Below are 18,479 nucleotides of genomic sequence, written 5' to 3'. Positions count from 1 at the left end.
ATTCAGTAACATGAATTCCAGATAGCAGTGTACTGATATTTCTTCATATAAATTTGCTGATAAACTAGGAATAAAATAATTATTGAAAGCATCTCTGCCCTTTGATTGAATATGTTCTGATAAAATGGCCTGACTTTCCATATCATTTGGATGAAAACTGTATTAAAAGTGAGACACTATAAACTCAAGAATAAGAAGAAAGAAGCTGGGTTGGGCCAAATGACTGTGGTTCTAATATGGAAAACTTTCATGAAGAAGATATGGAAAGGATTGAAAGTCCTTTTTCACCCCCTCAAACCAGCCCAACTTTTAGAAATATAAATTGTCAGCATGCATCAGAGATAATCATTTTACCTTCTAAATATGTGAAGCTTCAGAAATGTCAAGTGACCAAACAAGTATGTGCAGAAATTAACTTTTTTATTATATATCATATAATGTAGTAGTAAAGTTTGTTTGAAGTGCATGAATAAAAAGTTAGTGAAATTACAGGAGGAACAATCTATATAGCAATAATAGGTGCATTCCCTGTGCATCTGAAAGAAAAAAAAAAGAGTTTTCACTCATTTTGGCCTAAAACTTAGTGTTCAGGTTCCCAGGATTCTGACAACAGAACCCGGATAACGCTGATTAGAACCATAGGGGCTTTACAATAAAAGCTAAAATATTGACCATATGATGGCAAAAAGTCTTATTTTGTGGTTAACTTATTCTCTTCTAGCTACTCTCTGATGAAGTTGGTGGTGCTGTAGAGGAGGACCGCCGCCTCCTGGACGAGGACCGGGACCGCTCAGCGTTGTAGGTGACGTGCTTGTCGTAGTTCTCCATCTGAGCCTCAATGAAGTCTCTCTGCTGCTGTCTGATGGTCTGGCTGAGGAGCCCAGGGAGGGCGTGGATGCTGCCAATCAAAGTCTCTAATTTGGTTTCCAGGGTAACAATCCTCTTCTCAAAGTCTTCGCTCCTTTCATTTAAGTCGGAAATCATGTCATACATGATATTCTGGGTCTGAAAAACAGGATGGAAAAGAAATTAGAAACATAACTAAGAGGCTTATAGACTTGCCCTAGAAGTAATCTGCAAAGTCCTGGAGCTTTAGGGTTGGTCTCTTGGTGGTGACATCTGGTGTAACAAGGTGTCACTGAACTGAATGGTTACTTTGCAAAGAAAATTCCATATGTTGCTCAATGCTGAGATTTAGAAATTGATTAACATTGAAAACATTAATATTGAAATTTGTTAAATTAATTAGACAATTAATTTGGTTCAGTTTCAGAAAATGTAGTGCAGCTACAGACTATGATTTTAGGTGGTGTGAAGACAGATGAAGTTGTTTCAAATTTATGTGTGTGTTTTAAGGGTTGTCACAAAAGTTAGCACATCAAATGCATTTTGGCACATGTAATAATAAGGCAAGGCCAATCTTTCAAAAGACTAGCAGATTTAAGGAATAATAAAAGTACAGATGATTTGGAATGTAAAAAGATTTTGAGGGTGGAATATAGATAAAGCTCAGGATTTATCTGAAGAAGTGATTTAGTAAATTAAAGCAATAAATTCCTAAATACATTTTGTTGTCTCGCGGTCCAAATCATAGACCACTCTTCATTGATTCAAATAGATTTTTTTTTTTATTTACAGAAAAATTTAGAATAAATAATAAATTCTCAAAATAAAAGTTCAGGGAGATACTGAAGTTGCCAGTCTACCTGTGGGAATGTCTTAATTGGAGCTAAGTATTCAATTCATAAGTCTGATTCCTACTTATATTTTCTGATGTAGCCAAGAGATGGGACTCCAGGGTTGATCACCTCAGAGGGAAGGACAGAGATGTTAAACTTGTCTGTTAATCCTTTGTCCCAATCTTCCTTCCTTTTGCTTCATCTCACCTTACAATATATCTTCTTGTCTTGCTTAACAACCTCTTAAAGATGATAAGTGAACCCCATTAAATGGGGGAACTATTCAGAACACAGACACCTTGTTTAGTTCTGCTGTGGAGACAGCCTGCCTTAGCTGTATTTTCACTGCATACAACAAGTGAACACTATCCATTTGATCAAAAAATTCTGAATCCTATGGCATGTACAGTCCTGTCATCATAAGAATGGCACTAATGAAATAATTGGAAATGGCATCTTGCCTTATAGATGTACTCTTGAAGTCCAATTACTTCTCTACGTCACATTTCCGAAGGGTCTATTTTATTTATTTATTTAAAGAATACCCAGTTTTTATCATTTAACCTAGGAGTGATGCAAGAACCTGCCCCAAAGGATAATCAACGATGTCTTTCTACCTGCCACTCTGTGCCACCCAGCTTAATTACAAGCTTGCTCTCCCCAGGTAAGTTAAATACCTCACTTATGTTCACCTATTTATAGTAGGTGCTACTGATATACATGAAAAGGAATATAATTTAGATGCATTATTTAGTGACATGAGGCCAAAGGTGTAATTGTTATAGATTATACTTAAGGCTATAGAAAGAACATAGCTGATTGTCAAATGTAAAACAGAACATACAGATCTAATCGAAAGTTGCCTATTTCAAAGCATTTGTGGTAAAAGGCTAAAAATGCATATGTTATTCTATTATCTCTTTTAGAATTACCTCAAAAGGATACAGTGTATTGATTATTGATATTCATTTTTTTGAGAGTGGATTTTACTGGGGGAAGAACAATTAAAAATTCAGATAAATCTTTTAAATGGAATAGAAAGACTAGATAATTATTACCATACTTTTTAAAAAGTATGATTGATATAATGTGATGTAGAAAGACCCATAAAAAGGTCCATTTTTTAACTTTTAGGATGCAATTTTTGGGAGTCTTTTTAAAGTTTCAATTTTACATTCTTAGGAGTTTGTTTAAAATATATAAAATTTTATTGTTGAGTTCTATTTAACCCTGAACCTCATAGTCACATGTGAGATGAAATTCTGCTCTCACAGAGAAGAGGTTTAAGAATTACAGATGTATTCGTTTTCACTTGTGAAACTATGGTGCCTCTAAATTCACTACAAGTAGGAAAGACTTTAGAATGGGGGTTGAATAATGTATATGGAAAGACAGCATATTAAATAAAAGTTTTAGAAGAGTGCTTTTACGATGATGGACCTTCAATTCTGAGTGGTTTGTTGGTTTGATGAATTAATTAAATTTGTGGTAGGATCCTTGCAAAGTATAGTAGTCAAGAGATGGGACTGTGAGGGCCAAGTACCCTGAGGCTTACCTTTGCCAGATCCACCAAGGTATTTGCTTGGTCATTTAGCTTCCTCTGCTCCATTTTCACACTTCTTAATCTAAAAGACAGAATCTGAAGTCAGAAAAGTTCTCTTCTTTCTTGAGGTATCTTATGGCTTCCAAAGAGCATGCACAAAATTGACAAGAGCAAATAACTGCATGGATAATGCCTTGTATTTGGGGGTAAAGACCATACTGGTTATGTGTCTGGTACAATGAGAAGCATGCTTCCCCAACACGGCAAAAAAGAAAGGAGAGAGCAAGAGATGAGATGTCCTCAGGACAACTATTACCAGGTAAGTTGAATTCAGAAAGGCTCATAAGGATTTAACCATATGAGAAAAAGCCAAAACATTCCTTAAAGCCCCAGTATCGTGACAAATAGACATAGGAAGAAATATGCAAAGCAACTGGAATTTCATCAATGTTGGAGCAATGAGCACCTTCCTATGCCTACGTGACTAGATACAGGTATTAACCCTGTTTAGTCTGAAATGAATTGGGTTAGGTATTTGAACCTGATGAAAACACAGTGATAAGTGAGATTCTTATTAACAAAAATAAAACTTTTATTCAACCAGCAGCAAGATAACTCAAAACACATAATTCTCTTATTCTTCATTGTATTTCACTAGATGATTATCTTAAACTGCCATTGAATTTGAAGGGAGGCCAGACCATTTCCTTGGAAGAACCTCTCTTAATTTTTATTGTAGATAAAAAAGTTACAACAAAGTATCTGCTGGATAGACTCTCTATTTGTAAGGTTACTTTCAACTACTTTAAAATATCATTGTATGTATCAAGTCAAAAGGCCACTCTTTCAAAAAACTATCCTTCTCAACGAGAAATGACTATTCTTTATTTATTGTATTATAACAAAGACTTATTCTATGTTTACTATGTCCAAGAAATTAATATTCTTTTCCAAGAGGAAAAGTGATTTATTGTTCTTTAAGCAAACATTTCAAAGCCTTGCTCCAAAAAGGGAAATGGGTCCTTCTATGCTACTTCATGAAAATGGGGGCAGGGGGATCCACATCAGCCTTATTTTGCTTGATGATGGATCACTTTAAAAAGTAGAGTTTTAATGCTCAAGAAAGCATTTTGCTATTTTTCAATTTAAGGTATAGTAATTACATGGCAGGAATAAAAATTCACAGGGCAAGATTTTACTGCCAGGGAGATTTTTGTAGCACGTGTTCATCATACTCAGTGATTTTGTTCTGAAGCCTGGATACTCAATATGTCAGCAAATCTGCTTTGCAGTGAAGATTTGGTTCCTCTGCCAGCAAGTTTGACTGACACCTACCTCCAACACAATCTTTAACAATCTAAAACAGTTTAAATTTATAACTTGTCATTGAGACTGTGTTTATTAGAATGCTTGGAACAAAGTTCACTGGCTTTGTGCATTATAGACATGGAATAAAGTTCTAGTCTAAGAGAAATTTACAAATGTACTTAAATCCAATATATGATTGAGAAAGGTTTGATACAATTCTTGATGTAAACCTTTTAAAAGAAGCAGAAAAACAAAACCACTTTAAATATCTATGGGTCATTACAGAGAAGCTGGAGAAAGCAGCTATGTCAGATGGGGGCTCTGTCCTCACTGGCTCTAATTTGACTTCCAGTTTCTTCATGTATGAAATGAAATATGTTAGATGAGAATAGCGTTCCTGGAGTGTTGGATTTATACCAACAGAGTTGTTAATAGATGACTTTAAGTAACACTTAAACAATATTAAAACAGGGGGAGAGACAGTTATTCTCTTTAATTCTCTTCCAGGTCTTGATTGTGGCAAGACAAATGTCTGAGGCTGGTCCTGTCCTGTCTTAATGGCCTGATACCTGCTCAGAGATTTCTAGCCCATGGCTAGAAACTAATACAAGAATTTCAATTGCCAATTGATTATACCTTTACCTCTCTTTGCTCTGTGTGTGTGTGTGTGTGTGTGTGTGTGTGTGTGTGTGTGTTTAAATGAGAGATTTTGTGTGTGTGATGCTGAAGATTGAACCCAGGGCCTCATGCATGCCAGTTAGGTGCTCTACCACTGAGCTACATCACAGCCCTACAATAGGATTCATATCAAGTTTTCTTTCAAGTAATAGTACAGGTAGACTAGAGTTTGGGGCTTTAGACCAGATGCCTCCAGCAATTTGCCAATAGAAGTCATCTTGAACTCTGAAAATCAGGTGGGTGGTGGCTCCTTAGCTGAAGTGGGCATTTCGCCTTAAGTCAATGGAGCCTAATTTACTTCTCTTGCATTACTAAAGTATGTCTGACAGTAGAATTTTGCCCATTTTATTTTTTGCTAATCTGGAAAGCTGAAATAGAGTAGCCCTGTTTGATTGGAATTCCTTTAGCTTTCTGAACTTAAATTATCTTGTCTGCTTTTTATGCAGCCTGTAATGTAGGAGAGCAGTTGGAAAAAGACCTGCTTAAGCTGCAGCTGCCAGAATAAAAGGTAACATGCAGATATGTATTATACTTTTTGTCCCCACAAAAAAAAAGAATAAGAAACATGTTGATTTCTTCCTTGTGAACTTCACTTATCACAGGAAAATATCATGATTTTGGATCACATTTCCATAGCAGCAATCAGACTACTAAAATTCACAAATAAAGGATCCGCTGGGTGCATGCAGCCAGTAGAAAATTCTGCAAATGTTGAAAGGAGTGGCTCACACAACTTACTTCCGAGCTCTATTTTCATTTTGTTGAAATAAAAAGACAAAACAAAAGAAAAGAAACTGTAAAATATTCTGGAACAAAATAATACAATGAGGTGTTCAGTTGTGCACAGGGGGCTCGATTCATTAGCTGGAAGATCCTGTTATGATTCTGTAGGATTTGGACATACTGGCCAAAGAGAAAAACACTATTCAATTACATCACCATCCTTCTTCATCACTACCATAATTCCCCCACTTGAAAGTGCATGATTTCCTCTTGAATCAGAGTTCAGAAGGAAGAGCATGCATAAGGTCAGCTTGGCCTCTTGCTACTCGTTGTTCAAATAAGTGATAGAAAACATTTTTTGCCTAATAGGATAAGGTTAAAGGGACAATGACATTATAATGTGATTCCTTTTTCCCCAGAGGGGAATAGATCTTTTCCAAATTGGAGCCCCTCTGTTGTGTAAATCATGTACACTGGATTTTTTGGCTCCGAGACAAGTCCAAGTTGATGGATGGATCCATGGTCAAGGTAGAAGAATGAAAAATTTAAAGCTGCTACCAGAAAAAGGGTTAAAAGACAAAGAGAACATTTCATAGCACCAAGTGAAAAATCCAAGAGAGATACTGAAGAGTGATTAAAACAAGGGGAGGAACTGGGAGAGTTCATCATCCATCAGAGACAAGAGTGGTCATATGCTGGAGTAGAGAGGCCATAAAGTTTGGAAAAGAGAAAGAGTTGAGCTAGAGGGGAACAAGCAGAAGGTGGAAGAGCTTCTGAAAAAGCTCTCAGGGCAACTCAGAAACTAGGAGAGGCCAGGAGAGCTCCATCAAATGAATTTAATTTTTTTTTTTCTTCAACTAGTAAGATCTGATTTCACCCAGTGTGGACTGATGAGGCTGCAGGTCTCACTGGATCTGGACTGTGGGCAGTGAAGGCCACGCCCTGAGGAATCGAGCCCTGTGTGCTTTCCTTTGTGACTTCACTCCCCAACTTCTAATACAAAATTAAAATGAAAACTGATTATTTATGATTAGAATAAGGTAGCCAAACCCAACCCCTTTGTAAATGTACTTTTCCCCAAAGCATAGGAAAACCAATAACCACCAAGCTAATTCGCACAAATCAGAACATATTTGAATTGACTGAAGCTTATCTCTAGAACAGAAAGAATGAGAAATGCCTGCAGAAGCGGAATCACAGGGATTCCTCTATCACTCTACCCAAAGTATCTTGCTAAAGGGCTCCAAATAGCACAGCACCCTTAAGATAGGGTAGATGTGCTACTTCCTAAAATTAGCTTCCCCGAAGAACTTTTAAAAAAATCTTTTATTATAAAAAATTTTCAAACTTACACAAAGTTGAAAAAGAATTTTACAGTCAATATCCATATATTCTCAAGTTTTTGTGTGAAGAGTACTCAACATTCAAAGCCTATGACAATATATAACATTTTACAAAAACTGTTGCAGCAGTTTTTGTGGATTTGTTATTTGAAAATATCAACAGCATCAAAGCCAGATCACATTTAATAGGTTACACAACAGAAAGGAACACAAAATCCTGAAGAAAAGGGATTTTCACTTAACACACAGACCAACCACACATGTTTGATCCCATGTCATCTCACATCCCTGGACACATATCTTCTCATACATACAAAGATAAGTTGTTTTTTTTAAATGTACTCTAATAGGTGAGTATCAAGTAGTAAAAAGAAATCTCCATGTGAAGCCCTTGTGTGAATGCTGGGGTTACTGGGTTGTGTGGTTTTAGGTGGACATGACTAACAGTCGTGCCTGGTGAGTCCTTTGGGGAAGAGGTCTATCCTCTGACAGAGGAGGGAGCTCAGCATCTCTTGGGGGTTCCATCTCTTAGGTCTAGACTTCAAGGAGTCCAGATGTCTAGCTATGCACTGCTAGGTGGCGGTTCTAGCTTAGTAAGCAACTGAACCTGGGGAGCTCTCTTGTGAGCCAGATCTAATGTAAGTACTTCTCTGTGTTTTCCCTCTGACTTGAAGTCTTAAAATTCCAGCCCTGTTTTTTCCTTACAATAGGGGAAAGGCATAGTTGTGTGTCTAGTCAAGTCACAGAGCTGAAGGAGAAATATCATCCTCTTTTAGAAAGTGTGTTGGTGGCAATAAGGGAAGAAGCATGAGTGAGTAGCTGTGAATAGTAATGAGAACCAGCTACGCTACCATATGTGCAGTTCCCTCTACTTCAAATCTCAGATGAGTACTTCAGTTTTATGTTCATTAAGGCAGGCAGAATCTACAAAACAAGTACACACATGTGCATAACACAGACATAAGGATCACGATTTAAGCAGGACAGTTAGATGGATAGGTGAAAGGGTGGGAAATGAAAGCTTAGTGATTCTTCAGAGAATGTTATGTATGAATTAACTAAATATGTAAAATAAAAATGCCAGCTTTAGAGCTTTCTTGTCTGTTTCTCATGGTATATATAGCCAAAAGGCCTAGTATTTACCATCCTTTCCATGATTACCCTGGCGTAGGTTTCATGAGGAAGTCACTTTTTTGAGCCATAACTGTGACCCTGTGTGCACTTCCCCAAACAGAAAGGGCATTATGTTAACAGCAAGTCTGCAGAGCATCAGAGTCGGGCCCCACTGAGTCGTACTTACGGTGAAGATGCTGTCAGCCTGGAGGAGAGAGACCCTGGGTTTCCAAATTATCATCGAATCTTACGAGGTACAGAGTTTTGCCTTCAAAGTCTATCACAGCTATATGATATAGTAGTGAAATGGCATGAAGGACTTAAAGTGAATAATGGTATCCTGAATAAAGTCAGAATAATGATACAGAACCACAGAAACCATAGGAACTTTAAAGTCTCTAATGAACATGTAGCATATAAATAAATAATCCCCAAATTTCTGATTAAGAATTCGTTAAATATTCAAGTATTAAACAATTATCTACACTGTAGTGATATAAAGAGCTTTGACAATATGTTGAAAATCCAGATAGATCATATAATGTCTATTGCAGTAGACACAAGCTTAGCATCCTGCAGCAAATTGTATGAATAACTACATAAAATTAAGAAACACGTTTTAACAGAAATTATTGATTCTAAAGAGAAACTGAGAAGACATTTGAATGAGTGGATATTCTACTAATAAATTATTATTAATCATAAAAGGAACTAAAACTTTTTTCCCAGGATTTCAGTGATGGGATTATTAAAATGCCAGCAGATGTCTTTTGGGGGAAGAAACCTGACAATGTTTTATCATTCCTCATGAAAAAAGAATAACTAAGTGCAAGAATCATGCCAAAGATTAAAAAAAAAAAAGATGAAAGTGGTACTTACTGATGAATAGCTTGCAAGAATTTTCGTTGATGTTTTCTTACTTTTGCATGATCTATCTTTTTTACTAGCTTTGTATTTTTGTAAATTAGCCATGTTTCCCTGAGTACATTGGCAGCTGCGTTTTTCACCTGTTTAGAAAAACAAACGACAAAGAAGCAATTGATAAATCCCAGGGCAGAATTCTTTGCAACTTTGCTGAAGGTCATATTCTTCCTCTCGAGGATCATGGTAAGCTTTATTTAGTACTTAGTACTCAAAAGAGTACTTTTCTTGAATATGTGCCTTTTTAAAGCGTCTGTGTCAGGGAATAATACTTAAATATGAAGGAGAGACTACTGATCTTCTTCTATACTGAATTCTGTCCTGCTGCATCAAGAAACTTTTTTATTCAACTTTTTTTAAGTCGGAGGTGCTGATTCTCCCAGTCTGTATTGCAATTGTTCTATGTTCTTCATTTCCCTAGAGAGAAGGAAAATGCCAGAAGGCCAAGGTTAATCCTGCCCTTTGCAAGCTCACTTGGTATTTCTGGCTGCGTACTTTGGTAAGGGCACATTTCCACGGCTGAAATGTCTGTGTAGACTTGGAGTTTATAGCCTCCCAGAGTAACTGAGCAGTTTGTACGCTTGTTAGCACACTTCGATGAATTGACAAAGACCCTGTGCTGTCCTGATTGTGTTTGAAATTTAAGTATACTGCAATTCAAGTGGATGGCACAAACATAAAGGATGAAAGCATTGTAGTAACTGTGGAAACTGCAGCAGATAAATGGTGTATCCATTCACTTGCTTTCTTGATTAAAATCTTTAAAAAAAAAATCCTGGAAGCTGATAAAGGCCTGGTCAGGACAGACATTGTCCTCTTTCTTGCTCATACTGTAGGCTCTGGTGACCCAGAGCTTCCACTTGGGCTTATTGCTAATCAATCAGTTATTCTACAAGTTGCTTCATTTAATTCTTTTGAGTAACAGACAAAGGATATTTCACAGAGAAGCCATAGGCTAGTAAGGTGTGAAGGGGTAGAAAGAAATCTTCCAAGAAAGGCAATGAGGCGGACTGGAAATAGGAGTTAAGATTGAAAAATGGATCCTAAATTCTGGAGTTTGCACTATGTCAGGTTGCAGTTACTAGGGACCCTCTTTAGGACTTTCGATTTTTGTAACATGAGAAAGCTAGAAATAATGATTACAAAAGTCCTCTCATTCCTTTGATTTACAATAAGAAAAAATCTTAAAATTACACTAAACCTACGAGACCAACTTGATATACATTTTTACTTTTGCAAGGAAAGCATCAGGTTTTATGACTGACTGTACTGGTAAGTTTTCTTTTTGAGTGATGTTGCAGGGCTAAAACCCATCTCTTTCCAGTAAAACTCCTTTTAGGAGTGACTCTGGTTCATAATGCATTTCCTCTGAATATTTAGACTGTGCATGGAACACTTCCTCATTCCAATGGAAACATGCGGAGCACCATTAGTGCATAAAAGTAATGGCACCACTCTGCACGATAAAGTTAAAAGGACTGTGAGTAAATTCTTGGTTTCATCTTAGTGCTATGGAAACACCTTCATCAGCGTGGGAGCTGCCTTCCTGACAGCTCTTCAATCTGATGCTCATCCTCATCCTCATCAAAGGTAAGGGATGGGTGTAGCATGAGTCATTGAGGTTTGAGGATCTTGAATGTACAGAGCAAGAGGTGGGAAGAAACTGGACAGCAGTCCCTGGGTGGGGGACAGCTCTTCTAAGAAGCACAAGTTCCCAGCTCTTCAGAGCGGCTGTAGAAGGCTGGAAGATTGGTGAGGGCCCCTGATGGATGTTCCCTCCCTGATTTTACAAATTGGAGGAACAGAGAGGGAGTGTAGATCTCAGATTGGTCAGGCAGCAGGAAAACCAGGCAAAACACCTGGATTAAAACACAGCAGTTTGGGCTGGGGATGTGGCTCAAGTGGTAGTGCGCTCGCCTGGCATGCGTATGGCCCAGGTTTGATCCTCAGCACCACATACAAACAAAGATGTTGTGTCCGCTGATAACTAAAAAATAAATATAAAAAAAGAGATTCATTCTCATTCTCTCTCTCTCTCTTAAAAAAAAAAAAAAAAAACAGCAGTTAAATTTGGTTGGATTCCCATCTACAAATAGCAAATCTCAAATTACTTCTAAAGTCTGTAAACTTTTAAAAAGGTAAATCGCAGCTTATCTCTGATGCATTTTAAATAATTGATTCTTTCTCTTGGGATAGGGGTTCCTTTCAGCCATTCCCCACCATCTCACACCTGGGTGGGTGATGCCCTCAAGTCTCATATTGCAGGATTTGCATTTACTTAAGCACTCTAGTAGCTGACAAGCTTAAAAGAAAATGACTCCTCATCTAAAAACAAACAAACAAAAAAACACACACATCCCTACAGCTCCTTTTAAAAACTTTGAAATATGTGAATTTACTTTGAGATACCCCTTTTCTAACCCCCTAATAGGTTTTCAAATGCAGGAATGAAGCATCATGTTTAACTGCTACTTTTCAACAGAAAAGCCACAAAATGATGTGTGCCAGAATCAAAACAAACAAAACCACTCTGCCTGTTCCTAAGATGTGTTCCTAATGGTAGGTCTCCTTGTCTCAGAATTGAAAGGAACAGAGGGTAGTGAGAAGACAGGATTGAAAGCATCTCTAAGCTTTGCAGGTTTGAATAACAGCCAGTTGCTATGCAAAAGCATTATAGAAACTTCCAGGAAAAACTGAGAGAAAAGTAGGTCCTCGAATTCTGCATAAGAAGGAAGTTGATTTTGAGGGAAAGTTTCTTCTTTCTCAATTAAGAGCCCTGCCATAAAGTCATCTAATTATGTGACCCTGGGGCTTTTGTAAACTCTCAGAGGGCAGGGGTCAGGTGGCCTGAGTACAGTGTTTTCGGCATAGCTGGCATTAAATAAATGTCTAAGCTATGAATTGAGCATGATAGCAATATGTAATTTATATACAGAAACATCTAATCATGAATGACACACTTATTGGCCAGAGGATCCTTAGGATAAGAAGAGTAGTAGCTCAGTGGTAAAGCACTTGCCTCACATGTGTGAGGCACTGGGTTCGAACCTCAGCACCACATAAAAATAAATAAAAATACTGTGTGTTCATCTACAACGTAAAAAAAAAAAAAAAAAAAGATTTAACAATTTTGGAGAAGCCATCTAGGTTCAAAATGAATCAGTGAATTTTCATTATGAACTGAATAAGGGTATATTGAACCCCTATACCATGACAATTGGTATGAGGGGATTCAGAGATCTAAGAAAGTGTAGTATGTAGAAGGCAGATCAGTGTAGCAGGGGGAGAGAGGAAGGACAGGAAAAGGCAGGAATAGCACGATGGAATTACATTTATGAATATAATAGTGAATTTCACCTTTATTATAAAGCATTGATTTAAAAAAAAAAACAAAAACTACAACTAGAAGAAAGACTAGGAGAGTAGAGGAAAGGAACAGGAGGAGGGAAAGTAGAAGCACTAGGGATTGTAATGGAGCAAACTATATTCCATGTGTATATGATGTCAGAATGAACTCTACTACTACTATGTAACTATGATGCAGTAATGAAAACATTAAAATGCAGTGCAGAGCTAGTTTCAACAGTGCTTACCATGCTATGTCTTTATTGAGGAAATCTCACAATTCTAAAACAAATTAATTGGGCAAAACTATGTGAAATGAACTGAATTCATTCATATTTTTCAAAAAACAAGAAAAGTGAGGGTAAGGACCTTTGTTAGTAGGTCTCTCTTCTCTTTTGATGGATGGTCCTGTAAATATAAGAACATTTACTCTGCATCTCTAATACTCAACTCTAAATAAAATCTTCTACCAGAAAATTTCTGAAAGGCATATTAATGATAAGGTATTTGATAATAATTTGAAAAAAGAAAGGCTCTAAAAGAAATGATACTTCAGAATAATACTCACCCAGATACCTTAAAACAACTCTCATAAAGGCCATGAAATGTGGTTGCTTCACAGATAATTATAATAAAAACTATAACAGTAATTCATAAACCACCAAAGCACTTAGAGCAGGCAGACTTTAAACTGAAACTTTGATACAAAGCAATCTGATATAGGTAATGGAAGAAGCATTGTCAAAATCCTTTCCTTGTATTTTTCCTTGCTTTTCACTACTTAAAGTTTTCTAGCCAATCCCTAAAAAACAAATACCAAATGTCTTATTTGATATAATGAGAGCAACTAAGAACAGAGCAGGGAGGAAGAGCAGGAAGAAAAGATTAACATTAAACAGAGACATGAGGTGGTAGGGAAAGGGAGAGAAAAGGGAAATTGCATGGAAACGGAGGGAGACCCTCATTGTTATACAAAATTACATATAAGAAGTTGTGAGGGGAATGGGAAAATAAACAAGGAGAGAAATGAATTACAGTAGATGGGGTAGAGAGAGAAGATGGGAGGGGAGGGGGGATAGTAGAGGATAGGAAAGGTAGCAGAATACAACAGTTACTAATAGGGCATTATGTAAAAATGTGGATGTGTAACCGATGTAATTCTGCAATCTGTATTTGGGGTAAAAATGGGAGTTCATAACCCACTTGAATCTAATGTATGAAATATGATATGTCAAGAGGTTTGTAATGTTTTGAACAACCAATAAAAAAAAAGAAAAATAAATAAATAAAAATAGAATATTTCTTAAGATGGTTTCTGGTCAACCCCCCCCCCCCAAACAAAAAAAAGTTTTCTGTTTATTTTTCTTTCTCCTGCCTCTCTCCTCAGAGGCCTTTTCCACATAAGACTTGCACTCTTTGCAAGTTGGAAGGCAGTACACCGGGTGCCATCTGCCCTCTGTTATTTGCTCCCCTCCCCTGTCTCGGTTCTCCTTAGGAGCAGGTACCTGGAGCCTAAGGGAATGCTGTCACTGTGGAACAGGCAGAGCCCAAGGATCTGCTCTTTGCTTTTTCAACCCATTGGGCTGCAAAACCAAGGACAATAGAAAAGCTGCATAGAGTAAGTAGTGGAGAATTTGCTAAGAGACACTCAGGGAACAACAGGATGTAACTCTCATAGTGTTTGTATTATGGATCTTATGATTCTTCTTAACAAGATTGGAAACGTCCTCGGAGGATATTATTATGCATAGTTATCTTGCTGCTATGGGTCATCCAGCAACTTTAAAAATTATGTCAGCATTCTCAACTTGTTTTCAAGTTTCTTTTCAACAGAAGATATTCTGTTGGGACTAAAATTCCAAGATTTCCTCTTTGGTTCATACCTGAATGAGTAGTAATAATAATATAAAGATACAGCATGGTGAGCACTGCATCTGTAAAGTGATAAACTTTACTCAGTAGCTTGTCCTGTCTTTCTAAATGAGGTGACAAATTTTTGGAATCATGCTTTCATGTGAAATCTTTAGATTAATCTGGGTTTATGAACCTCTTGGCCATTTAAAAAAAAATTTAGTAGTAGATGGACACAACATTTTATTTACTTATTTTTATGTGGTGCTAAGGATCAAACACAATGCCTCATGCATGCAAGGCATGCGCTCTACTACTGAACTGCAATCTCAGCCCCTTCTTGACCATTTTTGAATTATAAAGTGTCATGTAAATTTTCAGAAATACACCATCTCCCTTAATGCTGGTGCATAATGAATAGTGTGTTTTACCTTCAAATGTAGTGTTTTATGTGGTTCGTGTCGTACAGAGAAATGATTTCTTTATAAAATTGTTCCCTTGAAAATTTGTGTACGGTAAATAATTTTTCATGGAAATTTTTCAAGCCTTCCTGTGTGTGCCCTTACTGAATTGAACAGTTACATTTGTTCCTGGGAAAGTAACTATTATTTTAATATTCATATATTTTCTTTATAGCATTACATTCAGATTTCAGAATATCTATTACTATTAGCCTGTTCAATTATGAAAAATATTATTTTAGGGAATATTTGTATTTTTAACCTCTCTGTAAACTATAAGTGGTTTGCCAGTCGTTATTTACTCTTGGATGTTCCTCAGAAATCATTCATAAATTATCATTCAATATTAGAATTTTTATTCAGAAAGTTAAAATTATAAATGGGTCTGTTTAGAATTTACATAAATAACCAAATGGAATTGAGTTCCAAGTAAATGATACTCATTAAGTTGATGACTTAGTATAAAAGAACGGAGAGGACTGTAAAAGGGCTTTTTCATATATTGTGTTGAGTGTCATAAACCAGAAATTTATCTTTGATTTCAGTGCTATTTCAACATTTATACTTATTGACATCTTGTCTATAAAAATTGATCTGTCAGCAAGCCTGCTTGCTAGAGAGATTTGAGTACTAAGAATTGCTGCTTCACTTTTAAGAAGTAATGAGATGCCAGGCATAGTGGCACATGCTTGTAATCTCAGTGGCTCAGGAGGCTGAGGCAGGAGGGTTATGAGTTCCAAGCCAGCCTCGGCAACTTAGTGAGATCTTGTCTCTAAATAAAATATAAAAAGGACTGAGGATGTGGCTCAGTGGTTAAGTGCCCCTGGATTCTATTCCTGGTTAAAAAAAAAAAAAAAAGTAATGAGATAACAGAAGTTTGAAAGAATGTGAGGTTTGAAGTTAGAATAGTACCTCTTGCTGAAAAAGCTTTCTACAGGCAATCTGACATCTGACACTCCATGCAACATTAAAGAAGTTTATCTAAAGTATACCAGAACTTACAACAAAACACTGTAACATCAGAAAACTGGTCAGTTTGTAGAAAGGAGTTTGTTCATTAAAACCTAAAGGAAGGTAATTTATATCCTGGATCCATAATCCTTTAGAGGAGGCCCACGAGCAACATGAAGAAAAGCCCAATTGCATTAATTCTCTGACTCCTAGAATATAATATCTTAGCTCCTCAATGTTGGCAGTGAACACAGAACCCCAACCATATTTTGTACACAGTATATTTTGACCACTGAATATGTAGTATTACAAAGGAGAAAAGTTATAATAAATTCATTGGATTCAAAGAATATTTGTTCAGAAATTTTGTCCCAGTCTCCTCTTTTGAGATGTCAGAGCCTTGGGGAATAACAAGTTGAGGTGACAGTTCTTAACTATAAGTGCTTTTGTCCCTTTAGGAAGGTCAGAGGTTAGAGGCAGTGCTACTGGCATCTAGTTAATGCCAGATGTGCTGATAAACATACAAAATGCATAGGATAGTTTTTGTTGAGAAGATTTACAGGATAAATGAATGGGCTATATGGTGTTTTTAGGTATTTTTCTGCCTAATATCTTAAATGTGGCATTAATTTTTGAGAAAATGCATAACCTTTATAATAACAATTTTATGGAGTACACAGGTACTTCAGTGAAGTGTTCTTTGGATATGGAAAAACTTATGACTCTTATGCAACATGTAGTACAGAACCCTATGGACCAAGCACATGATGAAATTTGGATTGGATGTGGACTAATAATCTCTTTCGTCCTCTATTCAGCCCCTCATTTACCTCTCTCCTTCCAGGTATTCTAGAAACGTTCATGAATTTTGAGAAAGGAATGAGAAATTGGAAGAAAATGAGAGGAAATCATGGGGTGGGGATACAATCTGAAGTGGTAAGTCTAAACTGAAACTACAGCATCTGCAATTTAGAGACTTTGATTGTTGAGTACAAATGTGAACCTACTACAATAAAGTCTCACACTAGTGTCTGAAAGGTAAGACTTAGCATTAGCAAAGCAATTGGAATTCATGTTTCCATTTCACAAATGTAAACTGTATAAATGAGTATTTACATGAAAATGACTGCTCTACTAGAAAGTATTTACCAAATGAAACAAGACCACTTTTTAAAAATTTGAGATGGGTTGGCCAGGTTGGCCTCCAGTTCCTGAGCTTAAGTAATCCTCTTGCCTCAGCCTCTCCAGTAGCTGGGACAACAGGTAACTGCCTTGTGCTCATTTAAACAAAGATTCCTTTTATATCTACAACTAAAATCGAGCATGAGTGAAACCCTGAAAGTTGGAACTGTGTTTGAAAAAGCTATTGATTCCTTTATGGATAAAGTTACAAAATGACAATGAATTTTGTTCTTTCAATGACAGTTGTTTTCCACTTTAGGCAATGATGACTACTATAAAATAATTTTATTTTTGACTTTGATGTTTCATGTGATTATTAAGAAAGGCTAAGAATTTACTCTAATAAAGTGTCCCCCCACAAAGCTTTCTAACTTGATGTAATCAGAGAGAGAGAGAAATAGTACCTCTCTCATAAGGCTGTTGTGTGGAGGAAAGAAATTCGCACTTGACTTAAAAAGAGGTTATTCTAAAATGTGAACAAATGGAATTGATTTCCAGAAATGCCTCAACTTTCAAAACATGTCATTTCAACCTCAGATGTCAAAAGCCATATTTCCCAACACTGAATCGGTGTGGTAATATTTCCTGGAAGGATAGGTGGGTGATAACTTACTCTTTTCGTCAGCTGAGTATCCATCATGAAATTGTGCACGTGCTTTTCTGCTTTGGTAAGTTCTAGCTTTCTTGCCACTACAGCTACCACCAGGGCTGTGCAACCCGCACCCTGAAAACAAGAAGAAAACCCGGAAGAGTTACTACAGCCTTAGCCACAGTGGAAAATGTTTTGTAGCAAATGTATTAAGTTCCTCAACATATTCTTTGGTGCCTTCTGTAAGTATCAGAGGAAAGTATGTGGTTAATGAATGGAAGTGAAACTTTAAATGGAGGGTTAAAAACCCAGTTCAGCTACTACCAGATGAAATTAATGGCCAAAAGGGAAACTGGCTACATTTTCAGATTTCTTTTCAAAAATATAGTAAATACATCATATCCTTAATAATAATGAGTTAAGTTAGCATAAATGCATGGAGTAGAAATAGATTTTTCCTTAAAGAACAATGCTCCATAATCATCTCCCAAGATGAGACCTGCAGGCTTGCGGCCAATCAACTGCAGTACAGCAGGAAGGAAAGAGACAGATGATCTCAGCGTGTACATAACCTCAGACTGCTCAAGTGTCAGTGATCTGAACCCGGACAATGGAGATATGTGAAGTCATGCAGGTAAGGGATAACCATCCTAATATTTTGGAGGTTTAACTAGTACCAGGAATAGCATGATTCACCTTCAGTTCGGAAAAAATCATCAGTGTTACTTTTCGAATTATAGGCCACTTAGCTGATCTCTTGAGGAAGGAGGCATGACACTGCATGGTACCCCA

General features: G+C 36.8%; 1 protein-coding gene across 5 annotated transcripts in view; it reads right to left on the bottom strand.

Annotated features, from left to right (window-relative positions):
- Positions 1-409: 409 nt before the first annotated feature.
- The window catches only part of KCNN2 (potassium calcium-activated channel subfamily N member 2), a 439,076-nt gene continuing 421,006 nt past the window's right edge, over positions 410-18,479 (bottom strand). For all 5 annotated transcript variants that reach the window (XM_081304749.1, XM_081304748.1, XM_081304751.1 and 2 more), the window contains 4 exons: positions 17,712-17,822; positions 9,267-9,394; positions 3,235-3,304; positions 410-1,005 (listed from right to left, as the gene is read on the bottom strand). In XM_081304749.1, the coding sequence (XP_081160875.1) occupies positions 718-1,005; positions 3,235-3,304; positions 9,267-9,394; positions 17,712-17,822 (597 nt within the window). In that variant the 3' untranslated portion in view covers positions 410-717. The remainder of the gene's footprint in view (positions 1,006-3,234; positions 3,305-9,266; positions 9,395-17,711; positions 17,823-18,479) is intronic.

Source organism: Spermophilus citellus (genome assembly GCF_964194105.1).
Source record: "Spermophilus citellus genome assembly, chromosome: 1".
NCBI lineage: Eukaryota > Metazoa > Chordata > Mammalia > Rodentia > Sciuridae > Spermophilus > Spermophilus citellus.
The sequence above is the reverse complement of the archived record's forward strand: the minus strand, read 5'-3'. Positions and strand labels throughout refer to the sequence as shown.